Source organism: Atractosteus spatula, chromosome 9 (assembly GCF_055471065.1).
Source record: "Atractosteus spatula isolate fAtrSpa1 chromosome 9, fAtrSpa1.hap1, whole genome shotgun sequence".
In the NCBI taxonomy this organism is placed as follows: domain Eukaryota; kingdom Metazoa; phylum Chordata; class Actinopteri; order Semionotiformes; family Lepisosteidae; genus Atractosteus; species Atractosteus spatula.
The window spans coordinates 41,761,481-41,781,529 of NC_142714.1; the positions used below are offsets into that span (position 1 = coordinate 41,761,481).

A 20,049-nucleotide genomic window follows, 5' to 3' on the forward strand; every position below is an offset into this window, starting at 1 on the left:
TTCCTGTATCAAGGGTATTTTGCTTCTGTTTTGACTACTACTGCTTGAAACAGGCCTTCACACTTCAATACATAGCTCTTTACAATGAAGGAAAGACACTGAAATGCTGTTGAGAGCACCCACAAGCAGTACAGTAATTACGTACAGTACAGTCCAGCCATCAAACATCCCTAAGACACCTCCTGTGTCTCATTTCAGTTACAGCACTTCTCTAGGCTGGGCAACACGTCTACTTTGGGCAAACACAGTTACAATAATTGCTGTTTTAGATCTGTGTCCCACATCACAAAGCCCTTAATGACTCCTCTTCATTCAGTAATGTGTATTATCACACGGCACTGAACAGCAGGACCTAATGCTCCACAGACACCCTTCCAGTCTGTCCAGCAAACTCCTAACCTCTCATTCTAAAGGCAACCCTCAATTTCAAAAGCCGATAACCCACACAAGACAAGGAAGCAAATCCCAGAGCTTGTCGTGCGACTTATCCGTGCTCTGAGGAAAAGTAAAGGGAGTTTCAAAAATGACTTTGTGAATTGTTATTAATGCCGTGGCGCTCTTCTTCAGTGTGCTTTACTTTCTGTTGCTGCATAATCTGCAGGTATCGCACTGCATGAGGTCTTGCTAGATACAGTATCTGGAATAAACACACCCCTGGTCAAGTTCAATGAGGGTGAAAACTACATCTAGTTCTACCTTATTTTCACCAAACCAAATCTTCTAGTGAACTGATTTCTAGTGAAACAATTTATCAGAATTTCAGAAAAGTGTTTCTCCAGGATATCATAAAAAAGCTCTATTCCTCTCTTAGTACATCTGACTGTGGGCTAAAAGATTACATTCGACAAGCAAGCACAGCTAAAGAAACATGGCATGCATTATACCATTGCTGGGCAGGTGGAACAACACTGGTATATGGTAAAATGGCACCTGTAAGGGGACCTGAGGTGGAAAATGCAGGGAAACTGAATTACTGTGCCTCACAATAACTATACACAGGAGCCATCAGCTATGAGAACGTCAATTGTCTCTCTGAATGTCTGGCAAAGGGCTTTGTGCTAATCAAGACAGAATTTCTCATCAGGTGAGCTCTTCCACAATTACAGTGAGAAAGCTTTCCCTGAGGTTCAAAGAACAGATTTACACGCTGCTAGTAATTAAAAATATAACCTGGCATGTGAAATTCATTAGGAGAGTATTGTAAAAAATACTGCTCTTTCCGCCATACTAATAGAAAGAACACTTGGCTTGTAATTATGATCAGAACAGACTTTCACACTGAGCGCTATAACTATAACCCAAAGGAACAAAATCAAAAACGTAAAAAAAGTACAACATAGAAAAAATAAGCTATATTATACAGACCACCTGTAAACACAACACAATTTTATGTCCTCTCATAAATCTCAGCGAGGAGCAGAACAGTAAATTCCTGAAGTGTGATATGAATTTGATTCACAAGAGCCGTTCATGGTCTATGTAATCATGCATTCTAGAAAGTGTCAAGTTTGTTTTAACAATATCATTAAAGCCACAGATGGACAGGTAAAGTTTAACTGAAAAACAATCCATCTTCATGCAATCTGATGTCCTACTGAACTGTCTAGTTTGTCTGCCTTTTGACCATCACTTAGCACCATGACTCTACTCTACCCTCACTAAACTGAACAGGGTCCACAGCTGAATCTTTTGTTTCTTTCTGCTTTGCAGTGTGGAATTAACCCATACATGTTCCAGTAAACATAAATATGATTTACTATTAGTAATAGAGTCTAATAATAGTCTCTCTTTTCACACAGCTTGGGCTTATATTTTATGAAAAAATAAAACATCAAACTGCCTATAGCAGCTAACTCAAATACATTACAAATTTATTCTATTCAGAATTAAGTCAACATTCAATTTTACTAGACAATAGTTGTTTGAAAGGGAGCAAAAGAAAAGTATTTGAAGGTGACAACATTAAAGCACACATTTTAAATCAGTACTTGTTTCTTGCCATTTATAGATGGCTCAGAGTTTGAAAGAAATAGAAAGCTCACTTGCAATTTCAAATTAGTTTTAATTCTACAGTATATCACTCAGGTTTAAATTAAAAAAAACACTGGCACAGATCACAAATACAAATTGTAGCAGTGTTTTAATAACTTAGTTTAAAATACCATGCTATGCTAGCACAAACCTTCTTTTAAACTTAAATATATAGTAGATGTTTGTCTTTTTGAAGTCAGAGCCGATCTCTTCAGTATCAGTTGTCTTGCACGTCCTTTGAAAAACTGTGAAAAACAGCTTGTCACATTAAATTAAAGCATAAAAGTGATTATTACTTATTTCATTCTTTGTTAACAGTTCCAAAGAATTACTACAAATAACTAGTATATCACTATATTTGTTTTCAAATTGGCACTAGACAGAGATCATATCTAGACTTGAGCAAAGTTCTGCTGAACTGCATTTCATGCCAGCAGCAGCATCAGGTCAAACCAAAGCTAAAAATTCTCCTATATTCTTTGTGTGTTCCTTAGAGGTTGTGTATAATTTTGAAATATGTATCTTATATTCCTAACCCATTTTACTTTAAAGAATCTTAAAGATTTTATGAGAAGTAGAATGCTTTCTAAATAATAGCAGATACATAAAGTAAAAAATTCTGAAAGACTGGGTAATTTAGATATTGATTTAAGTGAAAGTGGTCATCCTTTTCAGGAACTGATTATGTTCCTAAAATACAGGGATATAATATCCAGTATCTTTCAATTACTGCTGAAGAATCACATTCTAAAAGTTAGAAACAGGAGGGAAATACAGTGCTACTATCAAAGATTCTGCTTGATCAGAATCTTAAGCAGGAACTTTTGCCATTTTTGCTGTCTTGGTGGAATTGAAACTACTGAACTGAAACACTCAAAGACCCTGTATCTGCAATGGAAGCATGATTGCCTTTAACACAGATCAATGTGGTTTTACTTTGGAAAGATTGTGATTTTTTCAAATGTATCACTTGAGCAATTGTACATTGTCACAATATGACAAGTTATAGGAATCTATGTCTAGTTTTGTATATTATATCAGAGTTAACCCTGTAGGTGGTTAGCTCATATTTTGTCTCCCCATAAAGAGCACGAGAGGAACTTTGGCCCCTGTAATGGTGTTTATGGCCCCATCAGGCCTACCAGTATTCCATGTGTCTCCAACTGAATATCCTGTGGCCCCTGTGCGTGTATTCGGCACATGGGTTATCCTCAGCTATTCTCTCTTAAATGGAAAATTCTTGCTTTGCATCATTTGGCATCAAAAATTTGAAAGGCGTTCTTGAACAACGTGCTTGAAAGGAAAATAAAATCATTGGGGTTTGTTGAGGAAATAACAATGTACATAACAGAGGTCATCACAAAGGTTATCACAGAGGTCTATGGGTTAATCAAAGCACAGCAATTTTTCATCTTCATTCAGTGATTTCTAGTCATTTGTTTGTTTTTTCAGTCACACTTCATGCTGGAAATGTCACCTAATCTTTAGTTGTCCATATTTCCAGAGAAATGTTCTTTAGGCCTAAGTAATTACTGGCCCACCTCCAGAAGAAACATTGCTTCACCTTAAACAGGTTGACACATGGCACAGACACAGTACGAAGACAAGGTGAATTTCTTGGACCCTGACAATTCTGGACTGCGGCAGGTACTGTACATGAAAATGCAGCTACTGACAACAAAAGTACAATATGTTGAAAACACCAAACTGGTAGTATTGAAACAAGAAGGACAACCTGATCTGATTCTGATCTAGATGGAGTTCAAAGCAGAGAAATCACAATGAGTCCAGGACTAAAGGTCACTACTTGCACAGTCAGGTTTAAGGAACAGGATTGTTTTGTCTAGGAACAAAAAAAGGCAATAGCTAATCACAAGAAGGGATTTAGAACCCTAAAAGGCACTGAAAAAGACAACTACTTCAGAGTCAAAACATAGTGGGACAAGAATATGTAACACGATAGCCCAGTAGATTCAAGACAGACTGCAGGTAGGGCTTTACACAAAAATTTGTGGGGATAGTGAATAAGCTGCAAAAGCAGTCCATGGGTCTGGATTTTTTTTGGACCCTTCAGGGTTTGTTGAACCATAGGTGTTTCCAGCTGTCAGAATAGCACAATGTGCTGACAAGTCTTTTTTACGTGTTGCCGATTAAAATGTGTCCCTTGAATGAGGCAAAAATCTGCACATGTTTTAAAATACTGTTGTTTAAAAAGTCAAACAAGCTTTTTATTATCTGTTTAGCCATCACTTGTGTCCTAACAGAAATCTAACAATCTAGCAATCTTCATTAAAGCATAGTTTGTTTTAATATTAAATTTACTGAGGTGGTGATCTGTATGCAATAGAATGGAATGGCCCAGGGGCTGAAAAAGCAATATGAGATAATTGCGTTTCGCTTCAGTGTTGGGTGTTATTGAGTGAAACCTCAGATGGGTCCTAACACTCAGCAGTGAAACAGGCTTGATGATTGTTGTAGTCTTAAAATATGACAACAATCTACATCAATTGCAAGCTTTTAAAAGTTTCATGTCATTTATATATGTATTTTGCAATATCCCTCTTACTGTATGTCTGTAAAAAATTTTTAACAAAATGTTTCTCAGCTCCGGTTGTTGCATATATAAATAGACAGGAGACCTGGACCACCTGAAAACAATTTACGACCATGCCAGGTTCAGGTGGCTCAGAATATTTAAACTAATCTGACAGGGTTTGGGGTTCTGTGTCACGGACGTCCAAAGGGACTAACCGTGGAGAGCAGGAGAGTGGAAAAAGACCCATATGCGTAGCGACGAGACGGGAAAAAGGCCCGGGCTCGTAGTGCAAAGAGTTCAGGAGTGCCGAATAGAAACCTATGCCCTCAGGTAGCGGACGTGGGGCGACCTGGTGCTAGGCGGGTCTCAGGACATCCGAACGTCAATGCTGAGCAAGGGCAGAGTGCAAGACCCGGAAATATATAGCCCAAGGGAAAGAGAGGGACCGGAAGGACAGCAGGCAGGAAACTAGGGACAGGACAGAGAAGGAGCGCCCTCTGGCTGCAGAGGGCGTGACATTCTGTTACAGAGTTTTGTCTCTGAGCCCCTCAAGCATTATTCCTTGTGTGTGCCTGGCCTTGTTGGAATCCTGATCTCCGCTATGCTTATGACTTTAGATGTGCTTTCCCCTTTAGATGTTATGCATCTCAGCTTACCCGCCCTTGACCCTATTTGTGTACCTATAACTTCAGCTAATAGATAATTTGAATACAGTAATGGACATAAGATCAGTTGCAAATTAGAGGAGATTTTCTTTCATGATATCCTAGTAGTAGATAGCTACTAAATCTCAAATGGCCTAGATGGACTAGATGGACCTCCTGTCATTTGCAAACTTTCTTATGTTCTTAATTTCGTGCTCCCTTAAGTAAATTCAAAGAGTCATAAAAATAACACAAGGCTGTGATGTGTTTCTCATTTCCACCACCAGAACTGTTCATCTTCACCTCACTTTGTGAGAGGCAACAATAAGACTATTCGAAACTTGGTAAAAAAAAAAAACAGGAAAATACATTTGCAAAAATGTATAACATAGAAACGAAACTGTTGTGATTCTTACCTTTGCAGAAGGCAAAGCTAAACGAAACAGACCACTTTTTATACAGAACCATGTATAAACTGTATTTGTCATACTGTCTGTTTCATGATTTAAAGACACAGCACTGGCAGGAAGGAGAAGCTTGTTTCAGCTGGCCACTTACCCGACTGCCTTTCTCAGGCAGGCATTGACACCCGCGGCTGCAGTCTCGACCTGCACATGGGCCCTGGAACTTCGACCCCTGTGGACACGGAAAGATAACAAAACAGCGCTTAGATCAGCATGCACAGCAGCAAGACACAGTACCGCTGAAAATTCACAGTACTCTTGCACCGAACTCTGAATGAAACTCTCTGAGTCAGTAATTACATCTGTAAATCTGCTTTTTTGATCGTGGCTTACCCTTTACACTTCCCAATAAACACTTCTCCTATGGTCTCCTATTCATATCAATTGTGATAAAACCATGATTTTCCAAAAGCTGTTTACAGCTGTTTGTGAGATATTATCTTTATCAATGGTACCTCATGAATGTCCGGTAGAGTAAAATGAAGACATATGAATGCCTCAGCAAAGCACTCATCAAGATGAAGAAGTCTGGCTAAGACAGTATGATAACCTTTCACACAGGAGAAATCTTTCTCTGTGTCTTACAAGCAGGCAAACCTGACAAGAGTTTCTATAGTTATGATCAGCATGTGGAGGCCATGCGCTGAGACCCCAGCTGTGATGTACAGTATTGTACAGTGCGTGGATCTGTGGATCACCAGCAATCAGTTTTTATTTCACAGTGGAAATAAGATCTGGTTAAAGGTCCCTGAGAAAATTGCTAAATGCCACCTGCTCTAAATGAGAAGGACAAACTCAAAATGGTCAAAATGGGTGGGACAGAGATGCTTGGAAACCTTTGCTTCATCCTTTCTGCTTACCCTTCTGCTTAAAGATTTCTGAGCTGCTGCATGCCCGCTGAGAATTCTCATTTCCTGTACTTGCAGCAGGTTAATTCACCAAATCTCTCCTGGACGGCAGCCCATCACACAAAGAATACACCCTGAGGAACTTCACTTCAATTCGGAGAGGTTGGGTTTTCTTCCTCCACCTCTTCTATTACCAACACTACTGGTTTCACAAAGGAAACCGCATTTCCCTTAAGTATAGTACGCGGTACTCAATCAAACAGCTTCCACTAATATACTCACAAAGAGCAATGTTTTTGTAAAGATGCATAGATGCATCCATACCAAAATGCACAGAGAGACTAAAAAGTAGCACTGCTTCTTCCATAATGAGCTGAAGAGACAGTCTGTGCATCACAACATCATTCAGTTTTAAAGAGGCAGAGTTCCTTTAGTCCGTAATGCTTTGCAACATCCCTTTATGACATCAGACAGGATTTCTGCATTTTATGGTCATAATGATTATTATTTTGTTCTTAATTAAGTATGCTATAATAGACTACGATTTTCAAAAAATATATCTCTATAAGAACTGAAATCTTCCAGATAAATGTTCAACGAGTCCCCATTAGCATTTCAATCCAATTAGGTGAAACAATGGTGCATTACATGCAAATAACCTGTATCACATCAAGAAGGGGGAAGGAGAAAAATTCGATCATGTGGACAGAACGTGTGGACAGCGCAAATCTTTCTGAAGTGCTAGGCTTTCCTATGTCGCAGGAGAAAGTCCTAATCAATTTTGGCTGCCCTTGGTGAACTGTGTGTGGGGTCATGCAGCAAGCATGCTAACACAGACACTCCACTGCACAGCACTGTGTGTCACATGCTCCAGTCTCGAACCAGGGCTTTGCCACAGGAGGGAACAGAGGGCTGCTGCCATTTCTAAAAAAATTCTGCTTGTCCTGCGATCTCCCTCGTCTGATCTCTCCACTTCCCCTAATCAATGTAACAGAAGGAAGGCGAGCCTTACTACGTTATGTCGGGAGATGAGAAGAGGCAGACCCTCCACTGCAGAACCAATAGAGCTACAGTAGAAGGGGAAATGCCAAAGACTCTGGGACACACACCGCATCCAAAGTTTGTGGGCTTGGGCGCTGCTTCACGTCTTTCAGCATACTGAAACTGGAGTCAAACTACCTCCAGAACCTGACATAGCATTGACCACCCCTGCCAGGCAGCCTCATGACACAGTACAGATGAGGACTTTACAACAACAAGAACAAACACAGAAACAAGTGTGACGGCTGTCGTGAGGTAAACTACAAGTGCTGCTTTAGCATGGTGAACTGTTTAACGTGTCCTCTTTTTTAACCCTTTCCAGCGAGACAGGCCCTCAACAAATAAAAAGCTGTTTCTATGCTTGTATAACTGCCTCCTCCTCTACAAGCCAAGACAGCCTCAGGGACTCCATTGGCCATGGACCGGACATTAGCACACGCCTCCGTCGTCTGCCAGCACATATAGTTTATTTTTGGGAACTTTTGTCCACACCTGGATGGGCTGCGTATGTCATTACTTGAATTAGCAGCGCATTGAAACACCTGTTGTTAAAACCGCCCCTTTCCCCTTCTGCACATCACACCTTGAAAAGCTGCCAGGGCTTGCTCGAGCCTTGAAGAAGTGATTTGAAATGGGACAATATGCATGACGTGATGAAAAAGTACATTGTTTTGCCTGAGGCAAAGCAGCAGAAAGTGGAAAAAGAACTGTCATCCCCCATTTTAAGAGCAGGCAGCCTAACGTAACATTTGTTCCTGTTATAACAGCTTTGGACATGGGGCTTGATGCAGTCTTAAATTCCTTCTGTGTCTAGATTTCATTCCTGATCTTTCAACACTTTTGAAATGTTTGCACTGCTTCCATACATACAGTATGCATACAAGAAATGTTTTTTGAAAAAGGAGGACATTTGACCCATCTAGAACATTTGTTTGTCTGATTCAAGCTATTGTCATCCAGCTATCACTTGAAAGAAACAAGGGTATCAGCAACATAGCTGGACAGCTTGCTCCATCCTCTCAGAAAACTTTGAATAAAGAATTTCCTCAAGCCAGCAGACATATCACCCTGCAACTCACAACTCACAACTGGCAACCCACTAAAGCTATGCAGGAGTGAGCCTGATCAGAACCTGGATGGGAGACGTGTCAGTGGGGCCAGCAGGGGGTGCTCACCCTGTGGTTTGTGTGGGTCCTAAAGCCCCAGTATAGTGACGGGGACACTATACTGTAAAAAGGTGCCATCCTTTGGATAAGATGTTAAACCGAGGTCCTGACTCTCTGTGGTCATTAAAAATCCCAGGGTGTTTCCAAAATGAGTAGGGGTGTAAACCCAGTATCCTGGCCAAACTTCCCATTGGCCTTTACCAATCATTAGCTCCTAATAATCCCCATCTGTGGATTGGCTTCATCAGTCTGTGCTCCTCCCCACTGATGTGTGGTAAGTGTACTGACACACTATGGCTGCAGGTGGATGCTGCAGACTGGTGGTGGTGGAAGAGAGTCCCCATTACCTGTAAAGCGCTTTGAGTGGGATGTCCAGAAAAGCGCTATATAAGTGTAAGCAATTGTTATTATTATTACCTCCTATTCTCAGTATTACATGCACTTCCAAATAGTTTCTACTTGTGGCCCCTGGACTTGTGCACATAGGATTTACTGTGCCTGTTAGAGATAAATTGGAATTGCACTAACCTTCAATTGATGCGCCTGGATACCATACTGAAGATGGATTTTAAGATTTCAAACAATGTTCGCTAATCAGGCATTACTGTCAAAACTCCCATTGCTTCTCTTGGTGCAATCTTGTGCGCTGTTTATCAAAACCACAAACACCCCTTATCAGCTTTCATTATCTTATGGAGAAATGCCATATCACTAACCACACACAAAAACTCTCCAAGGCATGTAAACGACTCTCCAGAGTGGGTGGGTATCTGAACAGTATTAACGATGGCTTGTGCTGTATCCACAAAGTGAAGCTCATTAGGCAAGTCAAGTTCTGCATTTTCCAGAACTAGGATCCAAAGAAGAAAGCCCAACAATGAAAATAAGTGAAGGTGAAATGGTAAAGACAATCATCACATCCATGTCCCGGCCTGCACAGAATACCAGTATGAATAGTACTGATTCAACACAAAGCAGTGGCATAAATCATAGTAAAGCATGTCTATCACTTTTAGAAAGGAATCCCCCACTCAGTAATTAGAGCTTAGTACAATGTTTATTAGTACAATGTAAGCCATTGAATTCAATGCAGAATAATGCTTCAAGGATCAGTTTAATATATGTGCACTTTCTAAAAGAGCGATTCTGACATTTCTTCTGTAATACTGTTCAATTTTACCTAAGTAAATTGCTAGTGCAAAGCTCAGTCAATCCAGACAAAACTCATTCCCAGACTAAGATGATTTTCTGTGTTTGTTTTCTCCTTAGTAATGGGCTACTACATGTCTGCAGGTATTGTAGCACCTGTCAAATTTCATTTAAAAGGGAAGACGGTGAAAGGAGTGTTTTTACAGAGAGTGTTCAGTAGAGCTTACAGTACCTCAGATTGGCTTGGCTGGCAGAGCCTGTAACCTCACACACACAACCATAACATCATGCAAAAATGAAAACGAGCCTGAGACTCATCTGCAAAGGACAAATGTGTGGGTGTGGGGGGGAGGTTAACTGGACACTTTGCTCTTGGAAATCCTAAAGTCACCTGTTCCTGTTTTGTCCTGCTCTGTGGACACCAAATGCTCCAGATCTGACTCTTAACCTGCACACATTCCAAGACATCACATGCGCTGAACTGTTCCTGCAGGGATGGAAATGTGCTTCACAAAACCCACAGACACACTTCCTCCAGATCAGTTTGGACCATAACCATAGCAACAGCAGAGGGTCTAATTACTCTTTGACCAACATCTAAACATTTAAATTCAGAAGGGTTAACACAAGTAAATGTATTTTGTGAGTCACTCAGTCTTTGATGCATTTGGAAATGTAAATAAATAAATTAAAGAGTAGGATTGCTGTAAAACTATGAAGATGGTACATTTTGTTTCACAGCTGCGTTTTGATGGCTGACACAGTTTATATAGGGAGTTTTTTTTCCCCATTGGTCTTTCCCTTTAAGTTAGATGCCATTGAAAGACCACAACTAAAGAGACTCCCCTAAAAACCCTGAAGCTCAAACCAGCCACGCTTCAACAAGTCACTGAAATGAGCAGAATGTTTACACATTGAGCACAAAGCAGGCCTGTGGAGCTTGAAAAATCAAATCCTTGTTGAAATGGGTTAGTCATCTCCATGCTTCAGTTTGAATTCTCCACATCACACTCCCATGTTTTCCTATTTAACTTCAATGCAATTTCAGTTTAACTTCTGAAATATTTATTTCAAATATACAGTATGACCTGGATATAAGTTTTGAAGTCGTTAAAAAAAACTGAAATGTGGTGAAAAAAACCTAGTCACTTTTAAACAGATTCTTTTCATAACTCACTACTTGATTTATTTTAACCCCATTCATAACCTCAACTTGACAAGTGGAAGGACTGCGGGGTCATTATCATTGTTCACACACAAGAAAATTGATGAACACCTCAATTATCATATTTCAAAGAAACACCAAATAAAAAGGAAGACATTTATTTTATAATGAGGCTGTGGTAATAGAGTGAGAAACCTGCACAGGCTTGCTGCTTTTAAAAAAGCAGTCTCTCTCACTTCAGTTGGTTTAACTGTATATGCAGATGGTAGCTGGAGAAAGTTCCAGATGTAGACAGGGAATTGCCCGGCGTGACCCACAATCCTCTGGGGGCTGATGTGGGAAGCCAAGCCAAGGCCTGCAGAGCCAGGCGCTGAAAAGCACCGGCCCACAGGAAGTGTGTGACTGAAGGACTGAGGTGCTCTAGGACCCTGTCAGCACGCTGAGGCAGCTCTTAGAAAGAAAAGAAAGGGCTGACAGGCTGCATACTGTAGGTAAACCAGCCCCACCACTGCTGCTCTGGGACTACAGCTGCTAAACCCATCTGCACTTAGGTGAGGTGGGGGCAGGGGTTGCAAAAGGAGATGGCAGGAAAAAAAACAGAATAAGGTAGGAGGGCATTTAAAAAGGGGATAGCAGAATTCTGAGAGTTTAGTGCAACCAGAATGTAACTTCAAAGACAGGTGCTTTGCTGTGTCTCGTAGTTATATTGCAAGGTGTAATGCTGAGGTTAAGAGTTTGGAGCTGTGATTACATGATTATTGGACATCGTGGGATTGTCTTTAGGTGTGTCTTCTTTACTTCCACAACAGTGGACTGCTGTATCAGGGTCACAGTTCCCAGTATACACTGCAGAACCAGGTCTAATGAACAGGAACTGATGCACTGTGGAGAAGATGGTCACAGAGTGGAGTCAGCTCTTTTAGTGCGGTTCCAGTTGGCCTTTCTGGAACTGTAGGTTCTCAGCCATGGAAACAACAGGTTGTTCATTCAGACCAACACTTCTGTTTTTCTATGTGGTGAGTAGCCTACTGTATCTACAGCATTTGTTTCCCGTTCTTTATAACCTAATGACATACATCTTGACAGGAAAGTAAACTAACACATTTGCAATAGATTTCTGTTTTTTAGTGTGCCGAAAACAGAGCTGTTCATGTTAAACAACATTTATTTGCTTATCCAAGATGCTTCAAGATGAAGTGTAGGTCCAAAGTACAGCCACGCAGGTGCAGTAATGCAAAAATAATTTTAATTCGGTACAGAGATACTGTACCTTTAATCCATTTCTTGTCAATGAGAATGCAACAAACTAAGTGCTACGTTCTCTTTTTCAGTTACATTTTTCTTTCCTTCCGCCTACGTACAGTAGAAAACAAAACAAAAGATTTTTTTTTGTTTTTTAGATTATGCAGTAATTTTTGTAGTAATACAGGATTTAGACACTGCATTAGTATATGGAATTAAAGTTTTGCAAACATGATGGAGGAGGAATTTGAAGAATGTGTTGCTATAAAATGTTTTAACCCTAAATAGATTAAAAAATAAATATTGCTATGTTTTTTTTCTTTAGGTGAAAGTCTTGAAAGATATTTTTTTATTCCCTTAACGATAGTTTATCTCTTTAGGTGAGAGTTGGGAGATTTTCAGCAGCAAAACTGTGAGAAGTTTTCCTTTCTTTTACAAGAACAATTCTGCAACACTTTTAGGAAAAGAGTATGCTAAAGTTCATTAGGCGGGACTCTAAAGAGTACAGTTTCTTCTTTATGCATCTTAACAGGGCTTGGGGGTTGACACTACAGGTCACAGCTGCTCAATGTCTTGTTAAGCGAATGTATCATGTTTTGTGTTTACTCCTCCGCTCAGCACATCTCCTGACTGCACAATCAGCCCGTCTTCTCCCTGCACTGCCAGGACTATCACCTGCAAGAACTGCCAGACCAAACGGAAAACAAAGCTTTGGTGTCTTTGCCAATGTGGTAATCAGTCCTCCCATCCTGCAGGGAATCTATTTTCAACATTTCACCACCAAGGGGAAGCACCGGGGATTTGAAATTACCTCCAAAACGCAACCTTTTCAAATTACAGCTTCCAAACCGCAGTGCATTCATTGTCAAAACCTCATACTCTTTTGTCAGTTACAAAGCACACCTCAAGCTTGAAAGGCTGGGGTACGCTTTGAAGTGAAATGGTTCGCTCAACCACAAATGAATAAAACAACGAGCACGGTCAAAATGAACCAAAAATCAGACATTTAAATCTGAAGACATTTTTTTTCTAGAGAAGAGGGATTTTGACGGCTAAAAGCACACAAGAAGAACACCAGAGAGCCCAAATGGAGCCGAGAGCTTCACAACTTTGAAAAGACAGTGAACTAAGGCAATCTAGGAAAAGGATCATCTTTGTGGCATTTCACATTCTGAACCCTGAAAGGGAATAGCTTTGTAAACACAAAGGCTTACTTCAAAACCAACACATTTACAAGGATCAGACAACAGAAATGGAAATGAATTCAAGCATAATGTGTTCAGAACACTATCAAATGTAGTTTTACATACTTTGTAATGTACGTACTTTTTACATACAGTATGTTTTTGCTCACTTGTCTGAGGCAAAGGTTAATTTATTAAATATAATTTAACACAGACTTATCAGTGATACCTCTGCAATTTATTGAACACTCAGTCTCCCTAGCAAGAAGTATTAAATAAAATAACGTTACAAGGATGTTTATATGGGACTGAGAACAAGAAACACTTTATTATACAAAGGGTGGTAGGAGTAAGGAAGAAAAACTGCCCAGCCATGTTGATGAAGTCCATTCCTTGAGGAAGTGGTCGGACACAACTTCAGTATAAGATAATATTGACCAAATGGATGAAGGACTGTGTGGCTTCTACTTGTTTTTAACCGTATTATGTTCTTATTAACTGAGTAGAGTATTTTCATAGGGCTGTTCTTGTTGACCGAATACACACAAGTACTTTGAAACTCTCTCAAAATACATCTTGAGGTAAATACAGTGAATAGAAATGGGATATTGTGCTTGGCAACTAATTTTATTCTCTGAGGACTTACTTCTTCGTTGACACAAATTCCTCATCTCTACGCCCAGCATTCCTGAAGGTAACACTGAGACAGACAAACTTCGCAGGTGACAAGCCTCTCCATGGATAAGTCAGCCATTCCCATGGAGACCTTTGTGTCTGCCTATTATTATTTCCTAAATACCAGACAACTATGAATCACAGCCCCCAAAGCCAGGTTTACAAGCAAAGTAACTGCACTCTTTACACAAAATCATAATGCAGAGTATTTTCTGCTCTTCTGTGGGAAACAAAGTTTAAACCTGACCTGTCTGCCTGGAATTAAAGGGTTCTTGTGCAATGCAAAAAATAAAATGATTTTTTTTTCTTTGTATTGAAGCTTATTCATACATATTTTGCCAAGCAGGTTCTCCTAATTAGCTGTTTGTCTTACAGGCTCTTCATTGAAATAAAAAAAATCCATCAGGCTCTGGTAAAACTGCACAAATGATCTCCTTTGCTCAGAGTGTCAGCCAATTTATGGAGACCAATTTTGGACATACTGTACAATAATAATCAGGTATTATAATGTACTGTGACTGTTGAAGGCATTAGCAATAGTCCTTTCCACCAGCTGCACTGTAATAAAGTACATACAGAGAAAACCTTTTTTAAAATACAACACAACAAAATAAGAACCTTCATTTGCACATGGGAGTCTATGAAAAAACTGCTCCAACAGGGTGGGCGTTTTGCATATAGGGATCCCCTTAATCAAACTTAGATGGATTTAAAACACCTGGAAGCACGATTATGCCAGAAATGCAGTATGTGAACATATTCCCTGCCAGAAATACTGCGCACAGGAAACAATAAGCACACAGTTTTGAACACTATTAACATTTAAAAAAAATATTTGATAAACACACACTGAATCTTTACCATTTAAGGAAACCTGTCTCCACTGCTTTTTATCAATCTCTATTTCTGTAGCCCAGTCAAGCTCTAATTTAAATGAAGAAATGGCAAAAGTCTAACAGAGAGAGTTATCTGGCAAAGACGTGCTTGGCTGAGAACAACCACCCATCTAGAAGGTTTGTCAGAAACCCCATGTTTTTAAAGAGAGAAGAGTCAGGGGGTTTAAGTGCGTAAATTAGGATTTAACATATCTAATAAATACAAGTACACTCCCAGTGCAGTGTCATTAGTGCATCAACCGCAGTTTTGATTTTCAGTTCATACTGCAGTGAAACAGTGAGAATCATTGAGCCCTGCTGGTTCAACCAAGAGATAGATTTCTCAAGAAAAAAGGATGTTCACATTCTGACAATCACACAGGCAGACACAATATGTCCCACCTTATTCCCAGTTGTGCTCCCATTGATTAGGGATCTTGTCCGTGTTCACTCGCCCTGCTCTGAATCTGAACAGCTCACTGTGACCTCCTGTGATTCGAAAACAGTTTACTCAGCAGACAGTTCATCAGATGATGTATCTCTGTACAACTAGATATTTCTGTGGAATGAAGTCAAGGGTTGCTTTGAAAAGTGTGATAACCACCACAGCATTCATCTTTCAGAAGTAGAAATGTGGGTATAAATATTATTTATGTGCATAGATGTAGTGTAAACTAACATTACTTTAATGTTTAGCTGTGCTACACTTTGTCATAAATGAATGGCCATTCAAAATATAACTTCACAATAATGCTGTACTACTGTACCAAATTATTAGAATACAGCTTCTGCAGTTCTCCAACACAGCAGCAATAGCCCACCTCCAGCAGTGATTACAACTACAACACACTGTGCCATCGATTCTACTTGACATTATTCAGTTGTCTTCTCATGAGATCTCACATTTGTTCTGTTCATAAATCACTTAACTAATGTGGCCAGATTGTTCTTCCTGTTGCTTCTTTCTCTGCTAACCACTGCCTGTAAGTCCATGAGGCTGTCTGAATTGACATGACAGCTGAATCTGCTGTAGCCTTCAGCCATCCAACAGAGATGCACAAACTAATCAACTACCTTGCGAGGTCATGTATATCTGCCTTCCTTCCCATAAGGTAAAGGGCTGGTTTAGTGCTACTACGCAGGTGTCAGGAAAAGATCAACCACATTCCGGGCGATTCCCTCTTCAAAGGCTTGTATGGATGACATCTATGGGACACATTGTTTCCTAAAGTGTTCAAAGGTGTTTCATCTAGAGGTGAAGCGAATCAAAGTGCCTCAAGTTTAGCTCCACTTCACCTGGGGAGAAAGAATAATATCTTGCTGCCCAGAGTTTGACATTGGCTCAGCAGAAAACACAGAAGAACACAAAACACTAAATGGACGCATCAATCTTAACTAAGTTTTCCTACAGGAACAACCAAAGGTTCCCTGAGATTTTCATTCCTGATGGGTAGGAAGTTGTGTTTTTATAGCTCTCACCTTCAGACTTCTTTTCAAGGACTCCAATTACCTCCAGTCTTTCCTCACCTCATTAATCTCATTGGGCTGACTAGGCACTGGCTAGTACTCAGTAAACCGTAGATAGTGCAGCTCAAGCTCTCACATACAGAGACAGGGAGGGGTGAGGGGACTATCAGAGCAGCAGGTCTGAAACAGACACATGGCATTACTATAGAAACCTCAAGGTTCTATTTACCAGCCCCTAAAGCCACCCAACCCCCTCTCTCTTAAAACAATGCTTCCTTTCATATTCCCACAAGAAAGACCAAGGTCCCTTTTTTATATAGATTTTGGCCTTGTCTCCCCACCAAAACCCTCCACCCAACACACTCCCAAAAGTTCATTCAAAGAGTGAATGAGTAACAGCAAAGTTACCAACACTCCTTCACCTCCAAACATTTATCCTGCAAATGAGTACCCTGCCTCGGCTTAAAAAAGAAAAAAGAAGCCAAGAAAACTGAATCACTTCAACAGGTTACACCGTGTCTCCCATAAGATTCAGTCTTTTATGTTAGATTGCTAATCTAAAAACAAATATTTAAGAAATAACAAGTCTTTACACATTACGACTTGTTTCTGTTTTGGAAAATTGCATTGTAATAATAATTGGTCGGACTTTCTGTGCTGAAAAGTGTCAGACTAATAGGTTAGTAATTATAACATAAACCGGACCCCTCAGCTCTGTGTAACTAAATAATGTTGAATCTTTTGGTTGTGATATAAAATGACCTAGATGGTCCATCAGAAAACCTATTTCTGCTTATAGGAGGGCAATTAATAAAAAAAACAGTTTGTGATCATTATCTGTGCTACATCTAGACTACCATGACAAAGAATGTTGTACCTCAACATTTAGATCTGCATTCATTCTTTCAGTCTTTAATGCTGTACCATTGCATTAAACTGCATGCACAGATCACTGTTTAGTGTCAATCATCTGATATAAAAGTTTAGTTTTAGGTCATCTGGTCTTACTTCTGTGAGCCTCATCTGCACAGCCCCTCAAAATCCAACCTGCTGTGCCAGGAGACTGGTCACCTGAAGGAGGAGGTGTGCTCCAGCGATCGAGGAGTGAGATCATTTGGCACACCTGTAATACTGGCACGGGGTGCATCAGGTCTTAAAGGACTGACCTGTATGGTTGCACAAATGTAGTGCAGAGTCTTGGGCACGTCGTACGCACTGTCACAGTCAGTCCAGGATTGGGTTGTGAGCCCATGCTGAGCGCAAAGGAAATGCCCTCATATTCCATGAACTTGGCAGAACTGCAGGAGGATGGTCAGTCACTGGATATGGATCAAGGGACAGATGCCTGGGACACAGTTGGCAAGGGGCTGCTATAGTTGGTGCCAACAGGGTCAAGGCAATAATGTACTTTCAGAGCACAATTGCTTATTTTCTTTTCACTTTGCCTGGCAAAAAGGGTTTGATAGCCACGTGACATCACTTTTCCTCAGTCTACAGAGAGGGAAAGTGTGAATGATCTTCCACAAAGTCAACCATATATTATAACCACTATACTGGTGATCCGGAAAACTGATAAACCGCTAAACCGCAGGAACTCAACTGAGATGACATTTTATAGATAGAAATAATGGATTTATCATGAGAAGAGTCAGTATGTGATTGTCTCTTTTGCTTTTTTCAACTGTGGCAAAGTGCCAGTGATTGAATAAAAAACTAAAGAAGGAAACTCAGCTAGTCAGAGGTAATAAATAACTTGTTTAACTTACTCCATCATTTTAATTAAAAAGGACCCATAACCCTCAGTTAAACTAGCCATTCATCAGTTGTGCTTCTTCTAAATGCTGTTTTCAATCTTGAGTCAGAATATCCCATTTTGTCGCCATTTATTCAGGAAAACGATGCTTATAGTTCTTACCCAAACAATGAGCTCAGCCAGTTTTCAGTTTGAGTGGTGAAGAATGCGTTACAGCAGGGATGTCTTGATAATGTGGAGGAATTCATGTGCCTTTTCAGTGAAAAAGAACATCATCCATGCCAAGCCTCAGACAGAACTGTGTACATGATCCCAGACATGAGTTGTTACTTCCAGTTATTCCCATTGATGACGCCTGTCAGGGGGCTTGTTCATGTGAGGTATTGGGCTCTTTTCCTGAGTATTGAGGGATTAGGCTGGCAGGCCTAGAGACGCGCAGGTTCTCTGGACTTGTAATTCCTTCAGAGTTATAGGTCACTGTCCTGAGAGCCGTGACATTTTGAAATGCTAAGGTAGTTTTTTTTAAGAAAACAATATTTAAAAATCTGTCGGTATCTTCCTTTCGACATTTCTGTACATACTTGAAAAAGTACGACTCACTCATGTTCACATGATATAAAAGTTTACTTCGAGCAGGGAAGAGTCACATGTTTAAGAATCAAGGCTGCTGTACTACATATTAATGTTTGTGGTTCATTAGTTTTTCAGAGCTCATGTAGTGTAAAATCATGCAGAAAGGTTATGTACAGTATGACTGACAGCTATATACAAGTGTACCATTAATATTGCTTTGAAAAACTTTGTTGATGGAACAAACGGTTGTCTGTCACTCTTTCTAATACTGCCTTGGAGACATTTAGCCCAAGACAAGTACTTACAAATCTACATTTCTCTGCTGCGCCAGAAAAGCAAATAAATAAAGTCAGATATTTCACTTTCGCTAAGGAAAAAAGTTGTTACTCGGCCAAAACCAAACTGAATAGCCCACTGATTGACTGATTGACTTGGAAGATAAGATCAACATCTCATTCTGCCAGTCGCAGCGTCTTTCTAGTGATTCATTTCCAGTTTCCTCTTGCTTCCTTGCCTCTCTATAAAGGGCAAATTTCCATATTTTGGATAAAGACAGGAGAATGGGGAAAGTGAATCTAGGAACCAGTAAGTGCAGGAAAGTTATAGCCCTGTAACAGAGACAGTACCTAAGCCTTTTTTTTACAAAATTGCATGGCCTGCTGCAGAATACATTTTAAATCTTGAAGTAACATTAATTGGAGTTTGGTTTAAAAGCTGAGAAGAGCTTGCACTTAAATACAGTAGAGAAGGCTTAGGAAGATTTGGAAAATTATGAAAGAGAACTGGATAATGTTCTGTTTCAGAAACCTTTAAGACAAAAAACGTTCCTGGAACAATCTAACCCTGAGGCCGCATAGAATTACACACAACAGCTTGTTACATAAATATTGATTTTTCTTTTGACACTATTCATTTAATGAAATTATTCAGGATTTAGAAATGTTGGAAATGCCATCATCCATTGAACTAAGTATTCCAGAATTCAAAAATCATTTCCTGGTCTGGATTCATGGCGGTGTGTTTTTTCTTTAGAACTAAACTTCTTTCTAGTTTTAGGGTAGATCCTAGGGAGTTCTGGAAGAAAGGGGGAGACCGGTCACAGAACTCACACACTTCTACCTGCCTTCGTATAAATACTGTATCATGCTTCCTGCCGACTCACTAACTCAATGACTCGATCTCAGATTGTGATTTAATCTGTCAGGTAGTACAGCTGACAACTGCAATTTAAGTCAA

General features: G+C 40.0%; 1 protein-coding gene across 1 annotated transcript in view; it reads right to left on the reverse strand.

Moving 5' to 3' along the window:
- Window positions 1-20,049, reverse strand: part of col4a6 (collagen, type IV, alpha 6) — a 151,790-nt gene that overhangs the window by 92,676 nt on the left and 39,065 nt on the right. The window contains exon 4 of the mRNA XM_088924586.1: window positions 5,770-5,847. Within this exon, the coding sequence (XP_088780712.1) occupies window positions 5,770-5,847 (78 nt within the window). The remainder of the gene's footprint in view (window positions 1-5,769; window positions 5,848-20,049) is intronic.